The following is a 20,870-nucleotide window of genomic DNA, read 5'->3' on the forward strand; positions in this document are numbered from 1 at the left end:
GGCAGCCCTGCCTCTGAAGCCGAAGGCACCCCTCATTGCGAGGGTGCGGAGAAAACACTCTGCCCAGCCCTGAGATGCCCGCAGACCCACCCCCACTTCTGGGTTCTTCGTCGGTTGCCCAGCTTTGTTCTGTGCCCACTCTGCCCCCTCAGGTCCCCTGGCCCCTCTTCTTCTGCTTTTCTGGGGGACAAGCCAGGAAGGCCTGGAAGGAGGGAACCCAGGATCCCGAGGGAAGGGCTGCTCTGGATGACCTCTGACCTCTGACCTTGTGTGATGTCACAGGGGACACTTAGCAACGGGGGCCCACTGGGCACACTCTTGGGCTGCGTGCCTCGGAAGAGGTTGGAAGCCATGCCCTCCATCTGAGGCCGTGCTGGAGAGCCGGGTCCCTCTTCTTTCCTGAGACCTGAAGGGAGGAGAAGGATGGAGAAGGAGGCCACCACCATGTACAGGAGGCACCGGCCAGGCGCTGGGGCTCCTCCTTTGGGGGTGGCCACTGGACACCCCAAGGGGACCAGTGAGGGGGCTGAGCTGCAGAGGAGCCAGAGCATGGGCAGCTTACACCAGAAGGGGGACCCCCCGAGCGGCATCCAGAAGCCGTCCAAGGAGCTAGGTAGGGGCCGCAGCCAGCACAGAGCACCTCCCGCCCGGCCGCCCCCACTGCCCCTGCCCCCACCCTGAGGGCCAGGGTGGGGGCGCTGCACACTGAGGCTGTCAGGCGACACGACCCGCTGGGGCTCGGGTCAGGCCTGCTTGAATGTCGGTACCCAGGGTGGGTGGCCAACTGGATGAAGTGGGTGAGGACCAACCAGGCCTTGGGGAGTCCTGTGGGCCTGCAAAGCTGCCAGACACATGGAGAATACCAAGGCCTCAGGAGGGCTGGCGCGGGCAGTGTCTCAGGTTGTACCCTGGAATCTGAGTCTAGCTCTGTCTCATTCAGGGAACCACAGCGCCTCCCAGGGCCTGGGGTCGGCTGTGACCCTGTGGGGGAGGGTACTGCCCGTCAGGCTTGGCACTAAGGTGGCCTTTAAATGATAAAGTCTGTAAGTTTATACCTTATGCTGGCTGTGTTAGCCACTCCGGGATATTTCTAAACATGCCAAGCGCAGCCATGGTGTGGTGGAAGTGGGGATGGGTCCCGAAACACCCTGGTCCTTATGTGGACCTGAATCCTGAATGTTAGCTAACCCAGCCCCCACCCCGGCCCCCCCAGGCTCCTCATGACACTTTCCCCAGAGCAACAGGATCAGAGCTGGTGGGAGGACGGCAGTGACTGAGAGTCATGTGCTGGTTCTCCTGGGACCCTCTCGCCAGCAGGTGGCCTTTGATGAGTAGGCTGAAGAAATGAAACTGTAAAAGGGAAATATAGCAGCTTGTTCACGCTCTAGGGGCGACTGTAAGAGGTCAGGGTGTGAACATATTTCTTCTCTAGTGTCAAAGTCCAAAGGTGTGTGGTTTGAGGAGAGAGGAGCTGCTGGACCCTCCACCTCCCTCCCGTTCAGGCTCTGAGCATGGCCACACTTTCTCGCTCAAGAAGATCTAAGTTCCCCAAAGAGGAGACCAACCTGAGTCTGTGTGGGAAATTTTGCAAGTAGACCCAGAGGGCTCTCCAATAACACCGGCCATGGAGGGGTGGCCGAAAGGCTTCCGCGGGGCTTGTGGTCCCGCCACCCAGGCCCTAGGGTCCCAGGCTGCACGGGGTCTCGGCTTCCCGGAGCCCGAGCCTGAGGGTGCAGAGCGGGAGCCTCGCCAGCCCCACGCCAGGGAGGCGCCTCCAGGCCTGGTCCACATCTTAAAATGGGGGAAAGAGAAATAGTGTCTCTCTCTTTACTGATTCTTTTAAAAAATATATATATTTTTATTGATTTCAGAGAGGAAGGGAGAAGCAGAGAGAGAGAAATAGAAATGATGAAAGAGAATGATTGATTGGCAGCCTCTTGCACGCCCCCTACTGGGGACCGAACCCATAACCTGGGCATGTGCCCTTGACTGGGATCAAACCCGGGACCCTTCAGTCCACAGCCCAATGTTCTATCCATTGAGCCAAACTGTCTAGGGCAGTGGTTCTCAACCTTCTGGCCCTTTAAATACAGTTCCTCATGTTGTGACCCAACCATAAAATTATTTTCGTTGCTACTTCATAACTGTAATGTTGCTACTGTTATGAATCGTAATGTAAATATCTGATATGCAGGATGTATTTAGGTGACCCCTGTGAAAGGGTCGTTCGACCGCCCAAAGGGGTCGCGACCCACAGGTTGAGAACGCTTGTCTAGGGCATGACTCTTTTTGCCAGATACATAATAGGAAGAAAAAGTATTTGAAGATCTGTCTGGGACAGCCCCATGTCTTCTACTGATTTTTTGTTTTTTTGAGGGGGAGAGAGAGAGAGGAGGGAGAGGGATAGAGAGTTAGAAACATCAATGAGAGAGAAACATCATTGAGCAGCTACCTCCAGCATGCCCCCTAACAGGGGTCAAACCTGCAACCTAGGCATGTGCCCTGACTGGGAATTGAACCGTGACCTCCTGGTTCATGGGTTGATTCTCAATCATCAGGCCACATTGGCCGGGCAGCCCCTTGTCTTCTAAAACAGGCACATACAAAGCACATGCACATGCACACACATGCACGTGCACGGGCCCATGGGCTGCTAAAGAGTTTCTAAAAGGAGTCAGTTTCTAAATCCCGGCTTAAACACCACCCACCGTGAAGCAGCCCTCTTACCTGAGGCAAAGGCTGCATGCTCCTTTTCTCCCTGAGGGATGTCTTGAGAGCTACCCTGGTCCCCCTTGTCCACAGAGGATACGTGCCAAGACCCCCAGTGGACGCCTGAAACCACGGATGGTATTGCTATGTGTTCTCCTCCATGTACACACCTTTTTCCTGGAAGGAAGCACTTGATAGCTTCTCTTTGGCCTAGCAGAATGGCCAGGACCACCTCTCGTGTGCTTTGGGGCCATCTATACCAGGGGTCCTCAAACTACGGCCCGCGGGCCACATGCAAATACAAATATTGTATTTGTTCCCGTTTTGTTTTTTTACTTCAAAATAAGATATGTGCAGTGTGCATAGGAATTTGTTCATAGTTTTTTTTTAAACTATAGTCTGGCCCTCCAACGGTCTGAGGGACAGTGAACTGGCCCCCTGTTTAAAGAGTTTGAGGACCCTGATCTATACTAATAAAAGAGAAAGATGCAAATTGACCATACCTTTGCAATGCCCACCAGCCAATCAGGAGCAAGTATGCAAATTAACCCAACAAAGATGGCAGGTTGATTTGCATACGCAGGCACCGAGCAGCCATGGCGACAACACAGGCATTCTGCACTGCTCCAGCCGCTCTAGGCCTCTGGGCAGCATGGGAAGGCGGAAAAGTGGCTCCAGGCTGAAGCAAAGGCGGAAAGGTGGCTCTGGGTGGGAGCGAAGGCGGTGCCAGCAGCCAGGGGAAGGAAGGCCCATTCTTGCACGAATCTTCGTGCATCGGGCCTCTAGTTATTAATAAGATAAGAGTTACTCAAACACAAGCCTGGGGATACCACATGGCGGCTCTGACAACCAGGGTGGCTGCCCAGTGACTAACCGGCAGAGAGCGTACACACGTGGGTGCGCTGGACCAAAGGACGATTCACATCCGGGCAGGAGGAAGCGGGACAGTGAGAAGTTTCCTCACGCAACTCAGAATGGCTCAGAATGAGAACGTATTAATTGTTTATTTCTGGCACTTTCCATTTCATATTTTCAGACTACAGGAGACCTCAGAACTGAAACTGCATGTAAGTGGGACTACTGCCCCAAATTCTAAAATATTCTCTGAGGACCCAGTTGTGTCCCCTCTCATATCCCTGCCCTTGGCCTTCAGGGCTGTTTGTTCCTGGCGCGGCCAGTGTCTGCGTGGGGGCAGCACAGCCACAGATCAGGCCCCTGAGCCTGTGCGGGCATGAAGAATGAGGAGGATGAAGAACACCTAGTTCGTATCCACAGGGAACTCGGAGCAGTGGGAGACAATACCCAGGTGACACAGCCCGAGGCCACCTGTGCTGAGCACTAGGAAGGCCCGGCAGTGATGAAAAGCTCCCTTTACAGCAGGTCGCTGAGCACTGGGCAGGGGCACCCAGGTCCCAGGAAGGGTGGCCTTGGAAAATGGCAGGGCTCAGGAGAGAGGTGTCAGGGGAGGACCAGATGAGAGAAGGCAAGGACCAGCCGACCAGACTCCTTAGAACAGCAGGATCAGGGTGCAGGGCACCCACTGGGAACTGGGCCGTGACCTCCTCTCTCGGGCAGTCATCCCAGCCCCGAGGCCTGGGAACCAAAACAACCCTGAGCACAAGGCCTAGAGTAGCTGATCCCACAACCAGATTCTGTAAAGCGATTCTCCAAGATGGGAGCTGCTCAGAGGTGCCCTGGCTATGTCTTCCATCAACAGCAGTACTTAAAGCTTTGTAATTGCCCCCCAGGCTGTGCTTGCATCAGGGCCCTTGGTGTGGGGGGCAGGGAGGGGGGATCAAGCTGCTTGTGGGAGGAGCCACTACTCAGGGAGCACCTCAACCCTCCCAGGCTCAGAGGGGACTGCACAGAAACGGAACTTTCAATGTCGCGACCTTCAGTCCCCTCGGAGGCTCGCTCAGGTCCTGAAGAGGGTTAGGGAACCCCTCCTGCATATCTCCTCCGAGGCGCTCCTGGCTGACAAGCCTGGAAGCGAGAGGTCTCTGTCCTGGCGAAAACAGTTCACGAAGCTCATGCTCTGATCCTGCCAAAGTCACCAAAACGCAGCTTTACCTTAATTATCTCCTGACAATTGCTATGCATGTGAGGCTGCGGCTGGAAGAACAGCTCCCTGGATGCCAGGCAGATTATCGGGCTACTGAGTGCACTGGACAAAGATCCCGACTAGCTGGGCCTCGGGCAGCGCTTTCTTTGGGAAAATGACACAGGAACCCCCCTGGCCAGGCCCTTCCGAGGAGGAACAAGGAGAGGAGGTTCCTGAACAAGCCATGTGTATCTCAAATGCCACCCACTGTGGGACAGGCTTGCCCAGTGGGTCCCCGCCCCTGCCCTCCACTCCTGCTGCTCCCAGTCAGTGTGCTGCGCGGGAGGATGTCAGGGCTGCCCGGGGGTCCTGCACATCTATTGTAAAGACAGTGCTTTAGCTTCACCCGAGCTCTGCCTAGAGAGGCAGAGATGGTGTGGGGTGGGGCCTTGTGCAGAGTGGGTGTCATCGGGGCAGGGAATCGGGAGACAACCTGTCAGGATAAAAACTGAGGCTGGCCTTAGTCATAACCATTAGTCACCAGGCTGACACTGAGCACGCAGGCCTACACTGGAGCTGCAGGGAGCCCAGCACCCCATGGGCTGGCCCCACCTTCGCAGGGCTGAGCTGTGGGCCTTGGGCCGGCTGGCGCTCCTGCACCACACGGTGGGAGTGTCTGACAACTTGCTCCTTCCTCCTCAGAGTCTGAAGATCAGGGAAAGGACCTGAAAAGCAATTCTGAAGACCCCGTCTGGTAAGTGGGCTTAAGACTTGGAGGCCCTGAAGGAGCCCTGGGTGTCCTGAGAGGACCCCGGGGGTTCAGATGGGAGCGTCTGAGGCTGGGGGAACCAGGGTGGCTCTCAGGGCTGCAAGCCCCTCCGCTCCCCTACGCCCTCCAACTGCAGCTGTGTGGTGGCCCTGGAGCTGGCACCTGTCCCCAGAAAAGGAGTAGCGTCATCCCAGGTGGCGGGGCCGGCGGAGGCTCACGCTGGGGAAGGTCTGGGTGTGCAGGAGGGAGGACAGGAGCAACCTGAGCATCACTGCTCATCCTCTGCACATCGCCCCTCCCCTCCTGTCTGACTTGTCTGCCCACCCACCTTCTGCCCTCAGGAAGGAGGCAGGCCCTGCACACGCAGGCCCCTCTCTGCCTCCCTGTCCAGGCCCCTCTCTACCTCCCTGTCCAGGCTGGAGCTGCTCCCAGAGCTGCCGATGCCCAAGAGGGAGAAAGGTGTCATCTGGAAGTTGTCTCCATGACACCAATTCCAAACCCTCATTTCCACTCCTACAGTCAGGCAAACCTAGAGGAAGACAAGCAGGAGAAGAACCAGGATGCCCTTGAAAAGCTGGACCATGAGAGTGGAAAGCTGGACCGTGGGAGTGGAAAGCTGGAGGTTGAGAAAAGCGACTCAGAGGCCAGCGACCAGGAGGAGCATGAAGAAGACGAGCACACAAACAAATGCTCCCAGGAGGCCAAGGTCAGGCCATGGTCCTTTAACATCTATGTACTGCTGTCCCCTCGGGTCAGAGTCCTGCCTTTATGCACCTGTTTGGTGTATTCTTGCAGGAACAGGAGTTGGAGTCCATAAAGCCGGAAGACCTTCTGGAAAAAGAGGCAAGAGCTGTTTAATTTGGTGACAGCAGTCTGATGGAGAGGCCTATCAGGCATAGTCCTGCTGGACCATGAGCGCCCTGGGGACATGTGGTCCCAAGTCATCTAGACAGGACCATGGTACAGGCTGGACCAAGCCTTGCCCTGACCCCAGACAGCCTTCCAGGTCAAGCTCTGTGCTCTTGCCCTCATGCTGGGGCATCCTAATTCCAAATAGTGCAGTGGCTAAAGGCATGTGGGTCCTTGACAGGAGGCAATACTCAGCTTGACTAGGGAAACACCCTGAGTCCCAGGCCCCGGTGTGTTGGCCAGAGACATGTCAGTGGTATAGTAGCAATTGGCACAGGACACTTTCTCAGGGAAGGTGGCTGTCATTCTCATTCCTAATCCGTGTGGTAGGGAATGGAGAGGTAGTTGGATGTGTTTTACCAGGATTTACAACAGATGGTCCTTGGTGTGACTCAGGGGTTCTGGGGAGTCCTTCACCCACCCCCAATACTTCCCTTGGTGTTGAATAAAGTGCTACCATTGGAAACATATTCTGGACTGAGCCAAGGTGCCAATAAGAGACCCTGGGGCAGCAACACCTGAGCTGCCTGGGCTTCTCACACCTCAGTGCAAGCCTTCTTGACCGGGTAAAGTGGGGTCCCAGGTAGGTTTCTGGAGGCAGAATTAAAGGTGCTTCCCAGTTGAGCAGGTCTGAAGTGGGCTTGGAGGGGCTGCTCCAGATCTGGACATCGCCTGTCTCCCGGAGGCCCTGGTTCTCAGAGGGCAAAGGTGGGAGAAACCCTCTGGGTCTCAGGGCCCTGATGGGAGGTGAGCAGGGAGATGTGGGAAGGCCATGTTCCTCCCCCTCCCTCCCTCCTCCGCCAGAGATGGCCCATGGACACCTTGCCATCCACACTGCCAGCAGCTCTCTCCCCAGCTTCTCAGGAGCCCGCACTGAGCACTGCCAGTGTCTGGTGGTCCCAGTGGTCATTGCTCAGACCCTGACTGGGGGTCAGGAGTCCACTCTACCTCCCAGAGAGTCTATTCACCTCCCTAGCTTACGCAAGTCTTTCTTCCACGTCTCTTTGGTTTTCATTCACAGAAACCATCTATGTTTGTGGAGATTGATCTGGGAGACCATGCTGAAGAGGTAAAAACCCTTCACACAACAAAGCCAAACCACCCACCAGGAAATGCTCGTGCTCAGGCCCACAAAGCTTTTCTGGGGAACTCGCCCCGTGCATGTGTGTGTTGGAGGCTGAGGCAAAGACAGGGACAGCAGCATCAAGAAAGCTCCAGGGTGTTGAGGACTGGTCTAGGGGGCTGGACCTCCTCTTTCTCATCCTCCCTCCCTCTAACCTGCATGCATTCCAACACTCTAGGGTCTGGGTCAACCATTGGGGTGCCCATGGGCCCTGAGAACCTCTTGTGGGATCATGCTGGGGTGTTAGAAAGGGCACAGGCTTAGGAATTAGGAGATCTGGCCTCCATATCCAGCTCTGCCAGTAAATGCTCAAACAAGTCACTATACCTCTCTGGGCCTCAGTTGTCTCATATGTCAAATGGGTATCTTAGTAGTACCCACACCCCAGAGTTGTTCTATAAAGCCCTCAAATAGTGTCTAGTACCCAGAAAGCCTCAGTATTAGGTATCATCATCTAACCACCTAAGGAATCTGGCCCAATCTTTGCTTTGAGTCCCACCTTACTCCACCACCACCATCATCATCAGTATCATAACTATCATCATCATCACCATCACCACCACCACCATCATCATCAGTATCATAACTATCATCGTCATCACCATCATCACCACCATCATCATCATCAATATCATAACTATCATCATCATCACCATCACCACCACCATCATCATCATAATCACCATCATTACATCATCACCACTATCACCATCATGTTCAGCAGCAGCATCATCACCATCATCATCCCATCATCACCATCATCATCATCAGCATCATCATCATCATCATCATCTTCTGTAAAGAGAAGTGTTTGACTCAAAGGTCTCTCTGGGATGTCTTTTCCATTCTTCTGCTGTAGTGAGCAGTCATGCTTGTAGATATTTTTGTCTTGGCCACTTTAAGCTCCGGCCTGAGGGTTATTTTTTTTTTCCAAATTGCACCTTTTACCTCTTTGCCCTCAGAACATGCTGTACAACGAAGATAGCTGATTAACTCCTGACAAGGCTACCATGGGGCACCACATGTTCTAAGGACTCAAGGAGGCAGAGTTGAGACTAAGGGCCCACCTATTCTGATCTACAATCTAGAGGTCATGGTGGCCTGTATCCAGGCCACAGCTCCTTGGTCAGGGCCCCGTAATTAGAAATCTCCACTTGATGGTTCCCAGTCTTGTGGGATTGTGCTCAGGGCCAGTGCAGTCTTCATGTCTCCATCTGACCCTTGGGCAGGCCCAGCATGTCTGGCCTGGTGCCTGTGGTTGACCCCCTCCCCAGCCCCATCTCCTAAAGTGCTTCTGCTGCTTCTCGCAGGTGGTCACATGTGCCACGAGAGAAGAGAAGTGGTCCCAAATGGACATGGGGGATTTGTCAGAAGATGAGTGAGTATTGGGCTCATGCTCGGGGAGGTGGGGAGACTGCTCCTCTACCCCGGTTTCTAGTGGGTCCACTGTGCCTTCCCTCTTCCTCTAGATCAGTGATGGCGAACCTTTTGAGCTCGGTGTGCCAGCATTTTGAAAAACCCTAACTTAACTCTGGTGCCGTGTCACATATAGAAAGTTTTTGATATTTGCAACCATAGTAAAACAAAGACTTATATTTTTGATATTTACTTTATATATTTAAATGCCATTTAACAAAGAAATATCAACCAAAAAAATGAGTTCACATGTCACCTCTGACACACATGTCATAGGTTCGCCATCACTGCTCTAGATGCACGCAGTGTCCTAAGCATGCATCTGAGAGGTGGGCAACGGGGGGGGTGGGCTGGGGGGGCTGAGAGGTGGGCAACAGGGCATCAAACCTTCTGCAGTGGTTCGCAACCTTCCTAACGCGGCGACGCTTTAATATAGTTCCTCATGTTGTGGTGACCCCTACTTCATAACTGTAATTTTGCTACTGTTATGAATCATAATGGAACTATCTGATATGCAGGATGTATTTTCAGAGGTCGAGACCCACAGGTTGAGAACCGCTGTAAGGGATCTGGCACAACCTTTGCTTTGAGCCCCACCTTACTCCATAGCCAGACTCTCTCTTCCCATCCAATCAAGCAACAAAATAGGCAGAACCCGGGGGAAGGAAAAAGAAGGTAAAAAGGGAAGATGAGAGTAGGATATCACCTCATGGGCTGCAAAAGGTCACATACCTTGGTCCTGCCAGCAGTGGGAGGACCCCTCACATGTGTCCTGACCACCCACACTCTATTGGGGTGAAGATTGTGTAGGGCCCTTGAAGCCCCACCACTTCCCGAGGCCTTAAAGGGTGCTGGGAGAAGGTGGGGTACTTACTTCCAGGCCACCCAAGGGCCCACAGACCTATTTTATTTTAAACAATACAGAGAAAAATACAAGGAAGAAAAGAGCAATGTATTCAACTTCTCACCACTCAGAATGAACAACTATATTAATATCTTGGTTTATTTGCATACTTTTAAAAAATTTCCATTTGCTTTGTAAAACTGACACACGGTCATTTTAAATAACTTAAATAAGGTGGAATAGCACAACAAAGAGGAAATCACCCCAGTTTCTCTCTCAGGAACAGTGAGGACCACACCGGATTTTGAAGTGTAGATTCGGACCTGGTTTTGAAGTGTAGATTCAGACGCACAGACAGGCGCTGGTGAAAATTGGCTCCTGGTGAAAATGGGCTCCTCCGTCGGTGCCATTTTTCTGGATCGCCAGCTCTGAGTGCTTCTAGCATTACGGCCTTTCACCTATTTGGCTGTTGTCATTATTGCTGCTTTCCGCCCAGATGTGTGTGTTTGGGGAGAGCGTTTCCGTGAGGCATTTTTATTCCGTCGTCACTCAGACGACCCACCTCTCTTCTGAGCTCGACTTACCCAGCTGGTCACGTTGGCCTTTATGATGTGAAAGATTTTGGGATGGTCTTGTCACGCTCTCAAATCTAGGCCTAAAATAAGCAGTCTTTTCCTAAGCAGACCTTTATTTTCCTCTTTGCTGCTTAATGGACGTAGTGACAGATTCAGCCACACTACGTGCAGCTTGGCAGCTTTATTTTCTGCCCCGAAGGTTGGACATTCCCAGGTCCACCCTCCTGGTCTCTGGGTCTCGGCCCATCACCCCTAGGACCCAGCTGCTCCGGGAAACCTGTGAGGCAGGCCAGCACTCAAAAAGCAAGCTGTGGCCACCGGAGGCCTCTAGGCCAGTGGGAAGGGGGTCTGCAGTGGGCCCCCTGGAGGGCTAGGCCTGGACACTTGCTGGGCGAGTCACCTGTTTGTTCTGCTGTGCTGCTCACCTGCAAGCTCAGTTTCCCTCAGAGCAAAAGGCTTCTCTGTCCAGCCTGTGCCTCAGGCCCGCTCAGATGGTGGGGTCAGGTACCCATATGCCAGTAGCCCATAGCAGCCAGCGGGACATATGGGCACCAAGCCATGGTGGTTCCTGCCAAGGGAGGGGTGCTGCCATCTCATACTGAGGCAGCCTTGGAAGTGGAAACCCCAGTGACCACCCCACAGGGAGGCAAGCACAGGCTGGGCTGGCCGTGGGAACCACCCCTGTGACACCTGGCTCAGCTAGTCTTTAAGGGTCTCTCGTGTCCACGGGTCCTTTCTGGCCCAGGCCCTCCAGGACAGAGGACAGCAGCCGTGGTGGTGGGCGGGTAAACCTCGAGCATCTGGAGGAAAGGCAAGCCTGGCTCTGCACTGGAATCCGCTTTTGTGCTCGGGGCCCGGGAGCCACAGAGACAAGACCTTGGCTCCCCGGACGTGAGCAGTGAGGTGCAGTAGAGATTGGAGCAGAGACCCCGTGGCGTGCATTTGGGGTTCAAGGGGTGTTGCCAGCACCTGTGGCCCGGGGCCTGCCTCTCTCTCAGCCCCTCCCCTCCTCTTGGCCGCCAGGACCAGGACCAGCTGGGTGTGCTGCATTCCATACTCCACCAGAAAGAAGGTGAAGGAGAGTGTGTAGCGGCCCTGGAGAAGGTACTTTGCACATGGTGACAGGGGTGAACCGGAGGAGTCTGGGGGGACAGGAAGTAGAATAGAGGGGGCTGGGTTGCCTGCCTGACCGCCCCCCAGCTTCCTCGGTTCCCCTCAGCACCCACTCCTTTCTGGCCGGTAACCGAGGGTCTCCACTTCTGTCTCCTGAGGTCGGCCAGGAGATGCAGAGGGACGCAGACAAGCAGCCCTGAAAACCCCACAGGAACCTGTTTGAAGGGCACCAATGACGCGCGTGTGAATCACTGACCCACTGGGTGAGCCATGATGCCATCTTTTAAAAAGACACAATAAAGAGTGAACAAAGTCGTTCTCCCTCTTCCGCAGCCCTCGGCAGATCCCCCTTCCTTCCGTGCATCTTGTTCCATGAAATATAAATGGGGAAAGGGAGGTGGGCTCAGGGAGATGGCATGATGCTGGGCTCAGGGAGATGGCATGAGGCTGGGCTCGGGGAGATGGCACGGTGCTGGGCTCGGGGAGATGGCATGATGCTGGGCTCAGGGAGATGGCATGAGGCTGGGCTCAGGGAGATGCTGGGCTCGGGGAGATGGCATGAGGCTGGGCTTGGGGAGATGGCATGATGCTGGGCTCGGGGAGATGGCACGATGCTGGGCTCAGGGAGATGGCATGATGCTGGGCTCAGGGAGATGGCATGAGGCTGGGCTCAGGGAGATGGCATGATGCTGGGCTCAGGGAGATGGCACGATGCTGGGCTCGGGGAGATGGCATGAGGCTGGGCTCAGGGAGATGGCATGATGCTGGGCTCAGGGAGATGGCATGATGCTGGGCTCGGGGAGATGGGATGACGCTGGGCTCGGGGAGATGGCATGACGCTGGGCTCAGGGAGGCAGCATGAAGCCCGGGCTTCCCAGGCCATGGGCACACAACCCTTCAGATCCTAGGAAACCTCATAAACAAAGTCAGACCCACAGACCTGGAGTGGGCCCACAGAATCAGTCCCAGATTACCTGGGGGCTCAGAGACAGCCTGAATCAGGGAGCTGAGATGCTGCCCCAGAGATGAGCTCTCCTGGGCGGGGCTGTGGGGCTGCCCTGACAAATGAGCAGATGACAGAATAGGCCACTGTGCTGAGGGCTCATCACACCTCGAGGCTGGGCTCCGCTGCTCGTTCCCCTGGACTAGGAGAAGCAGGCAAGTACCCTGTTTCACAGCCCCCTGTCCCTGCGCCCGACCACCAACTGCTGCCGACTACAAAGGCACCGAGGAACGTTCCAAGAAACCACTGTTTGTCCCCTGGCTGGTGTGGGAGTGGGAGGAGGAGACTCTGGTGGGAAGGAGGGGTGGGCTGAGCAGGGCTCTGAGCCCTCGCCACAGAGCAGCATGGGCCCAAGTCCTTTCTCTGGTTCCCCTACAGCTGGCGCTGTGCCACAGGCCAGGAAGGTGCCTGGCCCCAGGTCACCCTTTTCCATTTGTCCATCATCCATCCCTTGCCGCTGTGTGTAGCTGGCCTCATTCTGAGCCACGTGCATCTCATGCTTGCACAGTGTGGCTAGTTTGGCAATTTTTTTCGCTACTTCACATATAAACTCTCCTAAATCAGAAGCATGTTTCACTGTTCATTGGGCCTCGTCCATGCCGTCTGGGGGTGTCTGCGGGGAGAGTGAGTCCAGGGTGACAGCCTAGAGCCGTGGTCGGCAAACCGCGGCTCGAGAGCCACATGCAGGTCTTTGGCCCCTTGAGTGTGGGTCTTCCACAAAATACCACGTGCGGGTGCGCACGTACAGTGCTATTGAAACTTCGTGGCCCATGCGCAGAAGTCGTTATTTTGTGGAAGAGCCGGTATTTTGTGGAAGAGCCACACTCAAGGGGCCAAAGAGCCTCATGTGGCTCGAGAGCCGAGGTTTGCCGAGCCGCAGTTTGCCGACCACTGGCCTAGAGCAGTGGTTCTCAACCTTCCTAATGCCGCGACCCTTTAATACAGTTCCTCATGTTGTGGTGACCCCCAACCATAAAATTATTTTCGTTGCTACTTCATAACTGTAATTTCGCTACTGTTATGAACCGTAATGTAAATATCTGATATGCAGGATGTATTTTCATTGTTACAAATTGAACATAATTAAAGCATAGTGATTAATCACAAAACAATATGTAATTATATATGTGTTTTCCGATGGTGTTAGGCAACCCCTGTGAAAGGGTCGTTCAACTCCCAAAGGGGTCGTGACCCACAGGTTGAGAACTGCTGCTCTTGATACATATGGAGAGAGCTATATATGGAGATAGATAAATATCGCTTTTTAACAAAATGGGCACCCTATAGTACCACAGTTTTTTAAAACAAGTTTTTATTTCGTCACAAGCATATTCCCCACTGTCATCCATGAATGTTTATTGAACTCCTACCATGGCTCAGGCACTGTTCTAAACACTAGGGGCAGGGCAGTGATGGAAGCAAATGCCTGGCCCCTCGCTCGGCGCTTCTGTTCCCCTGGGAGAGACAGATACTGGACATCCAGCGCCTCTGAATTCATCGGCACGCAGTGCCCTCAAAATTAACTATATCCCTTTGAAAAGTGACGTTCAGTGCTGCCCCACCCCAGGGCCCGGAGCACCACGCCTCCTAGACGGCAGGCGGATCAGCGAGATGTGGAAATGTTGCATAGTGGGCGGCGCTGAGTGGAGGAGGGCAAAGGGGGGGTGGGGGTGGACATCTGTAACAGTGTCAACAATTTTTACCAAAAAGGAAAAGAAAATGTTGCTCCGTGGGCCCAGGCGATGTAGGGGCCGCACAGAAAGAATGAAATGCCAGGGGCCATGAGACTGTGCCAGTGGCAAATGCTTGGAGCATTTTGTGTGTTTTAAGTCATTAATTCTACAACCTACTAAGATGGGTCCTAGTATCATACCTGTTTTGTAGTAGAGAAAGTGGGGTGCAGAGCAAGTAGACAGGGTTTCTGAGAGTTGAGAGGGAGGCATGAGGTGCTCTAGGGGACGCTGGTCAGTAACAGGGCACCCCACTGGCCGCTGCCTTCAGAGGTCGCTGTCCCAGGACACCAACCTACACATGCTGTTGCTGCTACTGCTGCTTATTTGTAGTCTTTTCCTGCAGCTTCCAAGGAAAGCAATACAAAAGGGGATGCAGAAACACCCGCCCCCCCCCCCCCCCCCCCCCCCCGCAGAGACGGACAGCAGCGCTTGCCCAGCTGCGCCCCCTGGTGGTGGGTCAGGGCAGCACCCTCACAACCTCTCTTTCCGTCTGGAAGTCACCATCTGAAATCTTTCACCAAGAGGAGGCAGCATGAGGCTTCATCACTCCTACAGAATTTTACCTCTCATCTATTCACTAAAGGAGAGGCTAGACTGTAAATTCACTGTTGGCCGTCAGTTGGTGGGCAGGGTTGGGGGGCTTGACCCAGGTTCTGGGTGCACCCGGTGCCCCAGCCGGACCAGTTCAGGGTTCAGAACTTACACTTGCAGCCCAGAGGTCAAGTACCCCGGAAGATGGCTTTCCCTGAACCATGACCTTGTCACCCCATGAACTCTGTAGAACAGACATCTCCCTGGCATCTCTATCCAGAGTCTCCTGGGTACCTCCCGAGGCTGGACAAAGCTTGGCTTGTGTGGAAACTCACTCTCCAAATAGAGCCCTCCCACCAGGACCTGAGATATTTCACTCCACAAGACAAACACTCCCTTGAACTGCTGACATCCCAAGGCTGCCGTGTGCCTGGTGTCACGGATGGTCCCAGCCCCCAGTGATGTTGGGGCACCGAGGGCCTGCCTTGGAGAAGGGCCGTGGCTGAGTAAGCCTGGCCTGGCCAGGGCACGAAGTGGATTCCATTCTGGGGCTGCTGCGGTCGGAGCTGATGGGCCTCCAATAGCAGCTCAAACGGAGAGTGTCTGGGACCAGCCCAGGCTTGGGCGGTAAGGAAGGTACTCCTGTGTCTTGCCTTTTCTCCCCCTGCCCTGTGAGACCGTTGTCCCTTCCCAGATGCCACCTGCCTGAGTATTCCACCCGTGTGCCCTGGGAGAAGGGACAAGGGAGGAGGGGCAACCAGGGGGCAGGAGAGAGGGAGACCCCTGTGCTAGACCGGGGAGGTCTTCCAGGTACTGACTTCTCCAGTATGTAAAAGTCAACAAGACAGATATGTGGGCTGGGCTGCAGGAACCCTAGTTAAGACTGGCTAGACCAGTGGTTCTCAACCTGTGGGTTGCGACCCCTTTGGCGGTGGAACGACCCTTTCACAGGGGTCGCCTAAGACCATCCTGCATATCAGATATTTACATTACAATTCATAACAGTAGCAACATTACAGTTATGAAGTAGCAACGAAAATAATTTTATGGTTGGGGTCACCACAACATGAGGAACTGTATTTAAAGGGCCAGAAGGTTGAGAACCACTGGGATAGACTCACCCAGGACCTCCCACCTAACTGCGTTGACTTGTGACAGGTTTTCAGGAAAGGGTGACAGACACAAAGCAGGGCTGTTGCCTCCTGTCAGCTCCTTTTGGGTCAAGCAGGACTCAGTCGCGCCCAGGACCCAGCCAGGGTGTGTGGTCTGAGGGCAAAGTTATTTCTTTCCTGACAAACGTGACTGTGAAGATCAGGGCCCTCCTCCAGGATCGGGGCCTGGCACTCTGTGGAGCAGGACGTAGATGGGTTCCATTCTGACAAAGCCTTGAGACTTAGGCAGAGAATGGACGGACCCATTCTACAGATGAGAAAACTAAGGTGCACAGAGGCAGAGAGCCAGGTACCGAGGATGCCTGGTCACCGTCCTTGTTCTGCTCCCAGGGGGCTGGGAGCCCTGGCCCACGCTACAGGACCTTCCACCCAGCTGGGCCAGACACTCCCGCTGGCCTCCAGTCCCCCATCTGGAGGATGTCCTGACCTAGGCAGGCTCCTTCATGACTCTGTCCTCACGTGCCGTCCATCAAAAACACCCGATACCTCTTTTCTCCATCTGCACTGCTCCCTCCACCCTGAAGCCACCCCATGGACCTCTGGGAGACCAGCTGTCATTCCGAGTGCCACTCCAGGTGGCAAGGGTACTTGGTCGCAGTCCTCCACCCCTCCCCACAGGAACCATTCTGTCCTCTAGGATGCCAGCTGCCCCTCACATTCCAGCTACAGGAAACCCCCATCTAAGACGGCCCCCTGGACACTGTCAGGTCACCATCTTATTTACCGTGAAGCACCTTCACAGCTGTCCGGCTGTCAGGAGGTGGGTTTCTGTCCTGCGGTCCTCCTGCTGCGGATGCCAGCAGCCCTGCTTGTGGGGGACCTTCCACGGTGACCTGTGGGAGGGAGGGGGCGAGGAGGAGGGGTGTGGGCTCTTGCCTTGATGCCCTCAAACCCCAGCCTCTGCAACCTCGTGAAGGGGGTTCCTCAGTTGGCACCCCAAGTGTCTGGGCAGGGTGAGAGCAGAATTCCTGCTGGGAAGACCCCCAACCCTGCAAATATCTGGCCTGGGGAATTGCCCAGGAAGGAACTGGCTGGTCAGGCCAACCACACACAATGCCCAGAGGAGGAGCCATTGGAACACCCCCAGGCCAGGCCACAAACCCCAGCGGCCAGTCAGAACGTACCACGTGCGCCCTTCCGCCCGCCAAGAACGCCTGGCTCCTCCGCTTGGTTTTGGGCTGCCTCCCCTGCTTGGGCCTCCGAGGACTGATCCGGGGAATCTGCGTGAGGTCCCGGTGCTGTTTACTCTCCGAGGCGGTACTGGGAATGCCGACCCCTGAGTCCCAGGGAGGAGGGGAGGGAGGACTCGGGCACAAGGAGGCTTCTCTGCCTCCAGGCCGGGTCGTGACATTTCATAACACTCTGTTTTCCTCACCCTCTGGTCCAATTCTGGGCTGCGGGACACAGCCTCCCAGCAGCAAGACCTGCCCCTTGGCGCCCAGATGATCCTGTTACAGCCCGGGCTCCAGCCTCTGTTTGGCATGGTTTTTCTAAGTAAATAATTGGGAAATAGATGTGATTTCTCTGGTTTGTTCGATGCCCACATGTCTGTTGCAGCAGCTGCTTTTGTTTGTAAAATGCAAACCAATATTCAACTCAGAGACATGTGATCGCCTTGGGGCCACTTAAGCTTTCTGAGGCCAAGTGCCCCTGGTGCCCCCCGGTAAATGCCCCAGTCAGAGGTCCCTCAGCCCCACTCCCACCATGGGCAAGAGTTGGTTAGTGGGCAATTAAGAAGAGGTGTATGGGGGCAGGAGGGGGGTGGAAGGGAAGCCACTTACATAGTGGCTGTCACCTGGGGTGGGAATGTGGGGGACAGATTTGGGGAGGGATGCAGGATGAGCAGAGCCAACATGTGCCTTGGGGGTTAGGATGAATTACACCTTCACCAGGTCCCAAGCCTCCAGAGAACGGGGTGTCCTGGGGGAGAAGTCGGTGCCGACTCAGCGCTTTGCTCACCTCGATCCTTTAAGTGAAGGACTGGGCTCCGGGGGCTGCAGAGGTCAGAATGGACTGTCCCTTTCCTGTGCTGAGACCTCCTCCTCTCACACACCCCTTGTCATTCGCGTGGGAACCAGAGGAAGGCAGGTCCAACACCACTTCCTGATTCTTCAACACCAGCTGAGTGTCCGGCAATCTCACTCTGACACCAACTGCCCCAAGGATCAGTGCCCGCCCCACAGGTTAGGGGCTCAGCCTGGAAAGCTGTCCCCATAGCTGAGGCCACCTGCATGGAGTGCCCAGGGCATCCACGCTCCGCTGGCCGAGCTCCCATGCCCTCCTTGGCTGCCCCACCTCCCAGCAACCAAACCCATCCTCCTTGAGCCTCATCCCCCAATTGTTTTCATCTGCAAGTCAATCCTTGGCAACTGATGATCAGAGGCCTCCAGAAGATCAGAGGCCGGGGGTCACAAGGTGGGTTCCCTGCCTGGAGTCCCCTCTTTAGCACAAAAGATGTTCCAGTGGCTTGAGACAAAGTGCCAGGACCTGGGACAAAGACCAGACATGCTGATGACACCACAGCCATGTCCCTCGGCTTACTCAGAGCCGTAACTCCTGTCAGCAATGCATTGTAGTTCTCATTGTGCAAGCCTCACACTCCTTTTGTCTAGTCTATCCTTCAGTGTTTAATATTTTTGCTGGCGGGTCCTCCCAGCAACACACTGTCTGTGATGCACCCAATGGTCGGACCTTTATTAACATTGCTGGGCGGTATTCGAGCTGCGGAGCTGTGTTTGGGCAGGTGTTTGCGAACGTCACACCAGCCTTGGACATGATGAGAGGGGCCCCCAGGTTCCACGCTGGAAGTTGGGAGGACAGCTTGGGCCCTGCCCAGGGTGGGCCTGGCCCTCGGGCTTCTGGTGTCCGAGGCGAGGCTGCATGGGGGTTCTTAGGAAGGGCAGGAGGAGCACTCCGTGCTGACAGTCCAGAATTATGGGGGAGGGAAGGAGGAAGGGAGCCAGGAAAGCACACATCATCCCAGCCCCCGGGTCTCCCATCAGCCCTCCCCAAGCAGAGGGCATGTGGAGTGCTGATGCCTGAGAGGCAGTCTACGAGGGAAGGAGAGGAACTGGGATCGCCCCCAAGGTGACAGAGGTGATACCTAAAGCGGCCAGGCCTCTGCGTTTCCCACACTCTCACTGCCTGCTCATCTGCTTGACTGTGTCCAGGGACCTGCCCGTGTCGGCCAAAGCCATCCTCTACGGGCTCCTGCAGGTGGAAGTTGAGAATCATACATGGTCCCCAGGGGCCCAGCCCATAGTGCAGCACAGAATGTCCTCTGGCCACACGTGCTGGTGCACGGGCCAGGAAAAACGCCTGGCCCCTTCAGCAAGCCCTTTCGGAGTCCTGGCCTCTGGTCTCTCCCGCCCTTCTCCCACCCCCAAGTCAGCAACTCCTTGAATCTGTCCAAGCCCTTACTCATGCTGGATGCCATCATATTAGGTGAATATATAAGCCCTTCAGAAACTGAGCTCCTTGCTTCTGAGGAGCCATCTGCTGGACACTTGTTGTAGGGGAAGCAGGGATAAAATTGCCACCGCCAGTCCAGCTACCCAGGGCGGCGGGAGCCCCAGTCCTCTCCGGCTGGGGTTCTGGGATGGCCGGGCCCCCGTGTGGCTGCACCCCTGTCGGGCCCAGGAAGGAGCCCACACTTAAGTCCAGGTGGGTGCTCCTGGCTCACCGGCCACAGCTCTACAAGCAGTCCTGCCTCCGCTCGCCCAGAGCTGAGGAGTGGAAGTCGTCCGTGGCACTAAGCGACAGGGTTTCGCACGCACCTTCCTCCAAGCACAGAACCCTGGCCCTCGTTTCCAGGGCCTTGTCCAGTCAGCGGTTTACATCGGCACAAACTCGTGCCCGTGTGTGTTACTCTCCGGTTAGAATCCAGAGCCACCTTCGCGAATTTTGCTGATCACGCGGCCCCTCTGTGGCCACTGGCAGCGCCTTCAGGCTGCGCCCAGTGTCCTTTGAAAGCTCCTAACCTTTCTAGTTCATTAAATTTGGAAGCATTTCCAGGCTGTCTGGCCCCACAGGATGTTCCAGGCTCATCTTGTACCTCCCCTGCCCCGGTGGAGTGATGAGTCCACCACTTCCCCAAGAACCTGGAACCCGTTCAAAACCGAAAGACAAAGAGATCAAAAGCGGAAGAGAAAATGCCAAAAGGACACGCTAGATGGAAAACCGATAGGGTAGTTAGAGCCAAGGGCGCACCTCTCTCCTGAGGAGCTTCTGGGAGCCCACGAGGCCAGGGGCCCCTGCAGCTGCTGGGCCAGGTCGGGGAGACCTTGCACACCTGGGGGCCTGGGGCAGGGCCACACCGAGGCCTGTGGGGGAGGTTTTAGGCACTGCAGCTGAAGGTGGGAGGAAGAGGTGGTCACATTTCTTAATCACAGACACCAGCGAGCCCAGCTGTGGACGGTTCTCAAGGTCTCCCTGTGAGGTGCAAGCTGGAGGGGCCTGGATAGGCCCTGGCTGCTAGCTCTGCATTTTGTCTCCATGGCAACCATTCTGCTGGTCCTGGACTGGAGTTTCCCTCCCTTTCTCTTCCTCCCTCCCCGTTCGCCTTGCTTCTTCAGTGCCTCCTTGGTTAACACCGCCCCTTCCCCATCTCACACACTTTACAACCTTTTATAGTCATAACTGGAACCAGGAGGTGCTAACTTGGGGGAAGTTGCAGTGCCTCTGAGGCTGTGGCTCCTGCTCAGCCCCCGAGGTGGTTTTTTTGGGGGGGGAGGGGGGTAATGGGTGAGACCAGCCATGGCAGGCACATCCTGGGGTGTCTGAGCCTGCTCACTGGCCCCATCCTCACCACGTGCTTCAGATCCACTACTGGCTATTGCTCACAGCAGTGTCTGCCTTTCCTTCCATTCTCTCCTGCTCAACACCTGGCGCCTTTATGAATGGGCTAATTCCTTTCACAACGAATCACATTTA

The 20,870-nt window shown here is 55.3% G+C and overlaps 1 protein-coding gene across 1 annotated transcript; it reads left to right on the forward strand.

Annotated features, from left to right (window-relative positions):
* The first annotated feature begins 423 nt into the window (after positions 1 to 423).
* Positions 424 to 11,786, forward strand: CUNH13orf46 (chromosome unknown C13orf46 homolog). Its single transcript, XM_070407410.1, has 8 exons — positions 424 to 613; positions 5,453 to 5,504; positions 6,039 to 6,225; positions 6,315 to 6,362; positions 7,450 to 7,497; positions 8,862 to 8,929; positions 11,410 to 11,490; positions 11,658 to 11,786. The coding sequence occupies exons 1-7, from the start codon at positions 424 to 426 to the stop codon at positions 11,474 to 11,476; spliced, it is 660 nt and encodes a 219-aa protein (XP_070263511.1). The 3' UTR covers positions 11,477 to 11,490; positions 11,658 to 11,786.
* Positions 11,787 to 20,870: the final 9,084 nt, after the last annotated feature.

Source organism: Myotis yumanensis, unplaced genomic scaffold (assembly GCF_028538775.1).
Source record: "Myotis yumanensis isolate MYYU_CA2020_CCGP unplaced genomic scaffold, mMyoYum1.0.hap1 SCAF_3, whole genome shotgun sequence".
NCBI lineage: Eukaryota > Metazoa > Chordata > Mammalia > Chiroptera > Vespertilionidae > Myotis > Myotis yumanensis.

Coding starts and splice junctions, on each gene's coding strand:
- CUNH13orf46 (XM_070407410.1), top strand. CDS start 424: ATGGAGAAGGAGGCCACCACCATGTACAGGAGGCACCGGCCAGGCGCT. Junction 6,226..6,314: donor AATGCTCCCAGGAGGCCAAG/GTCAGGCCATGG, acceptor GTATTCTTGCAG/GAACAGGAGTTGGAGTCCAT. Junction 6,363..7,449: donor AAGACCTTCTGGAAAAAGAG/GCAAGAGCTGTT, acceptor TTTCATTCACAG/AAACCATCTATGTTTGTGGA.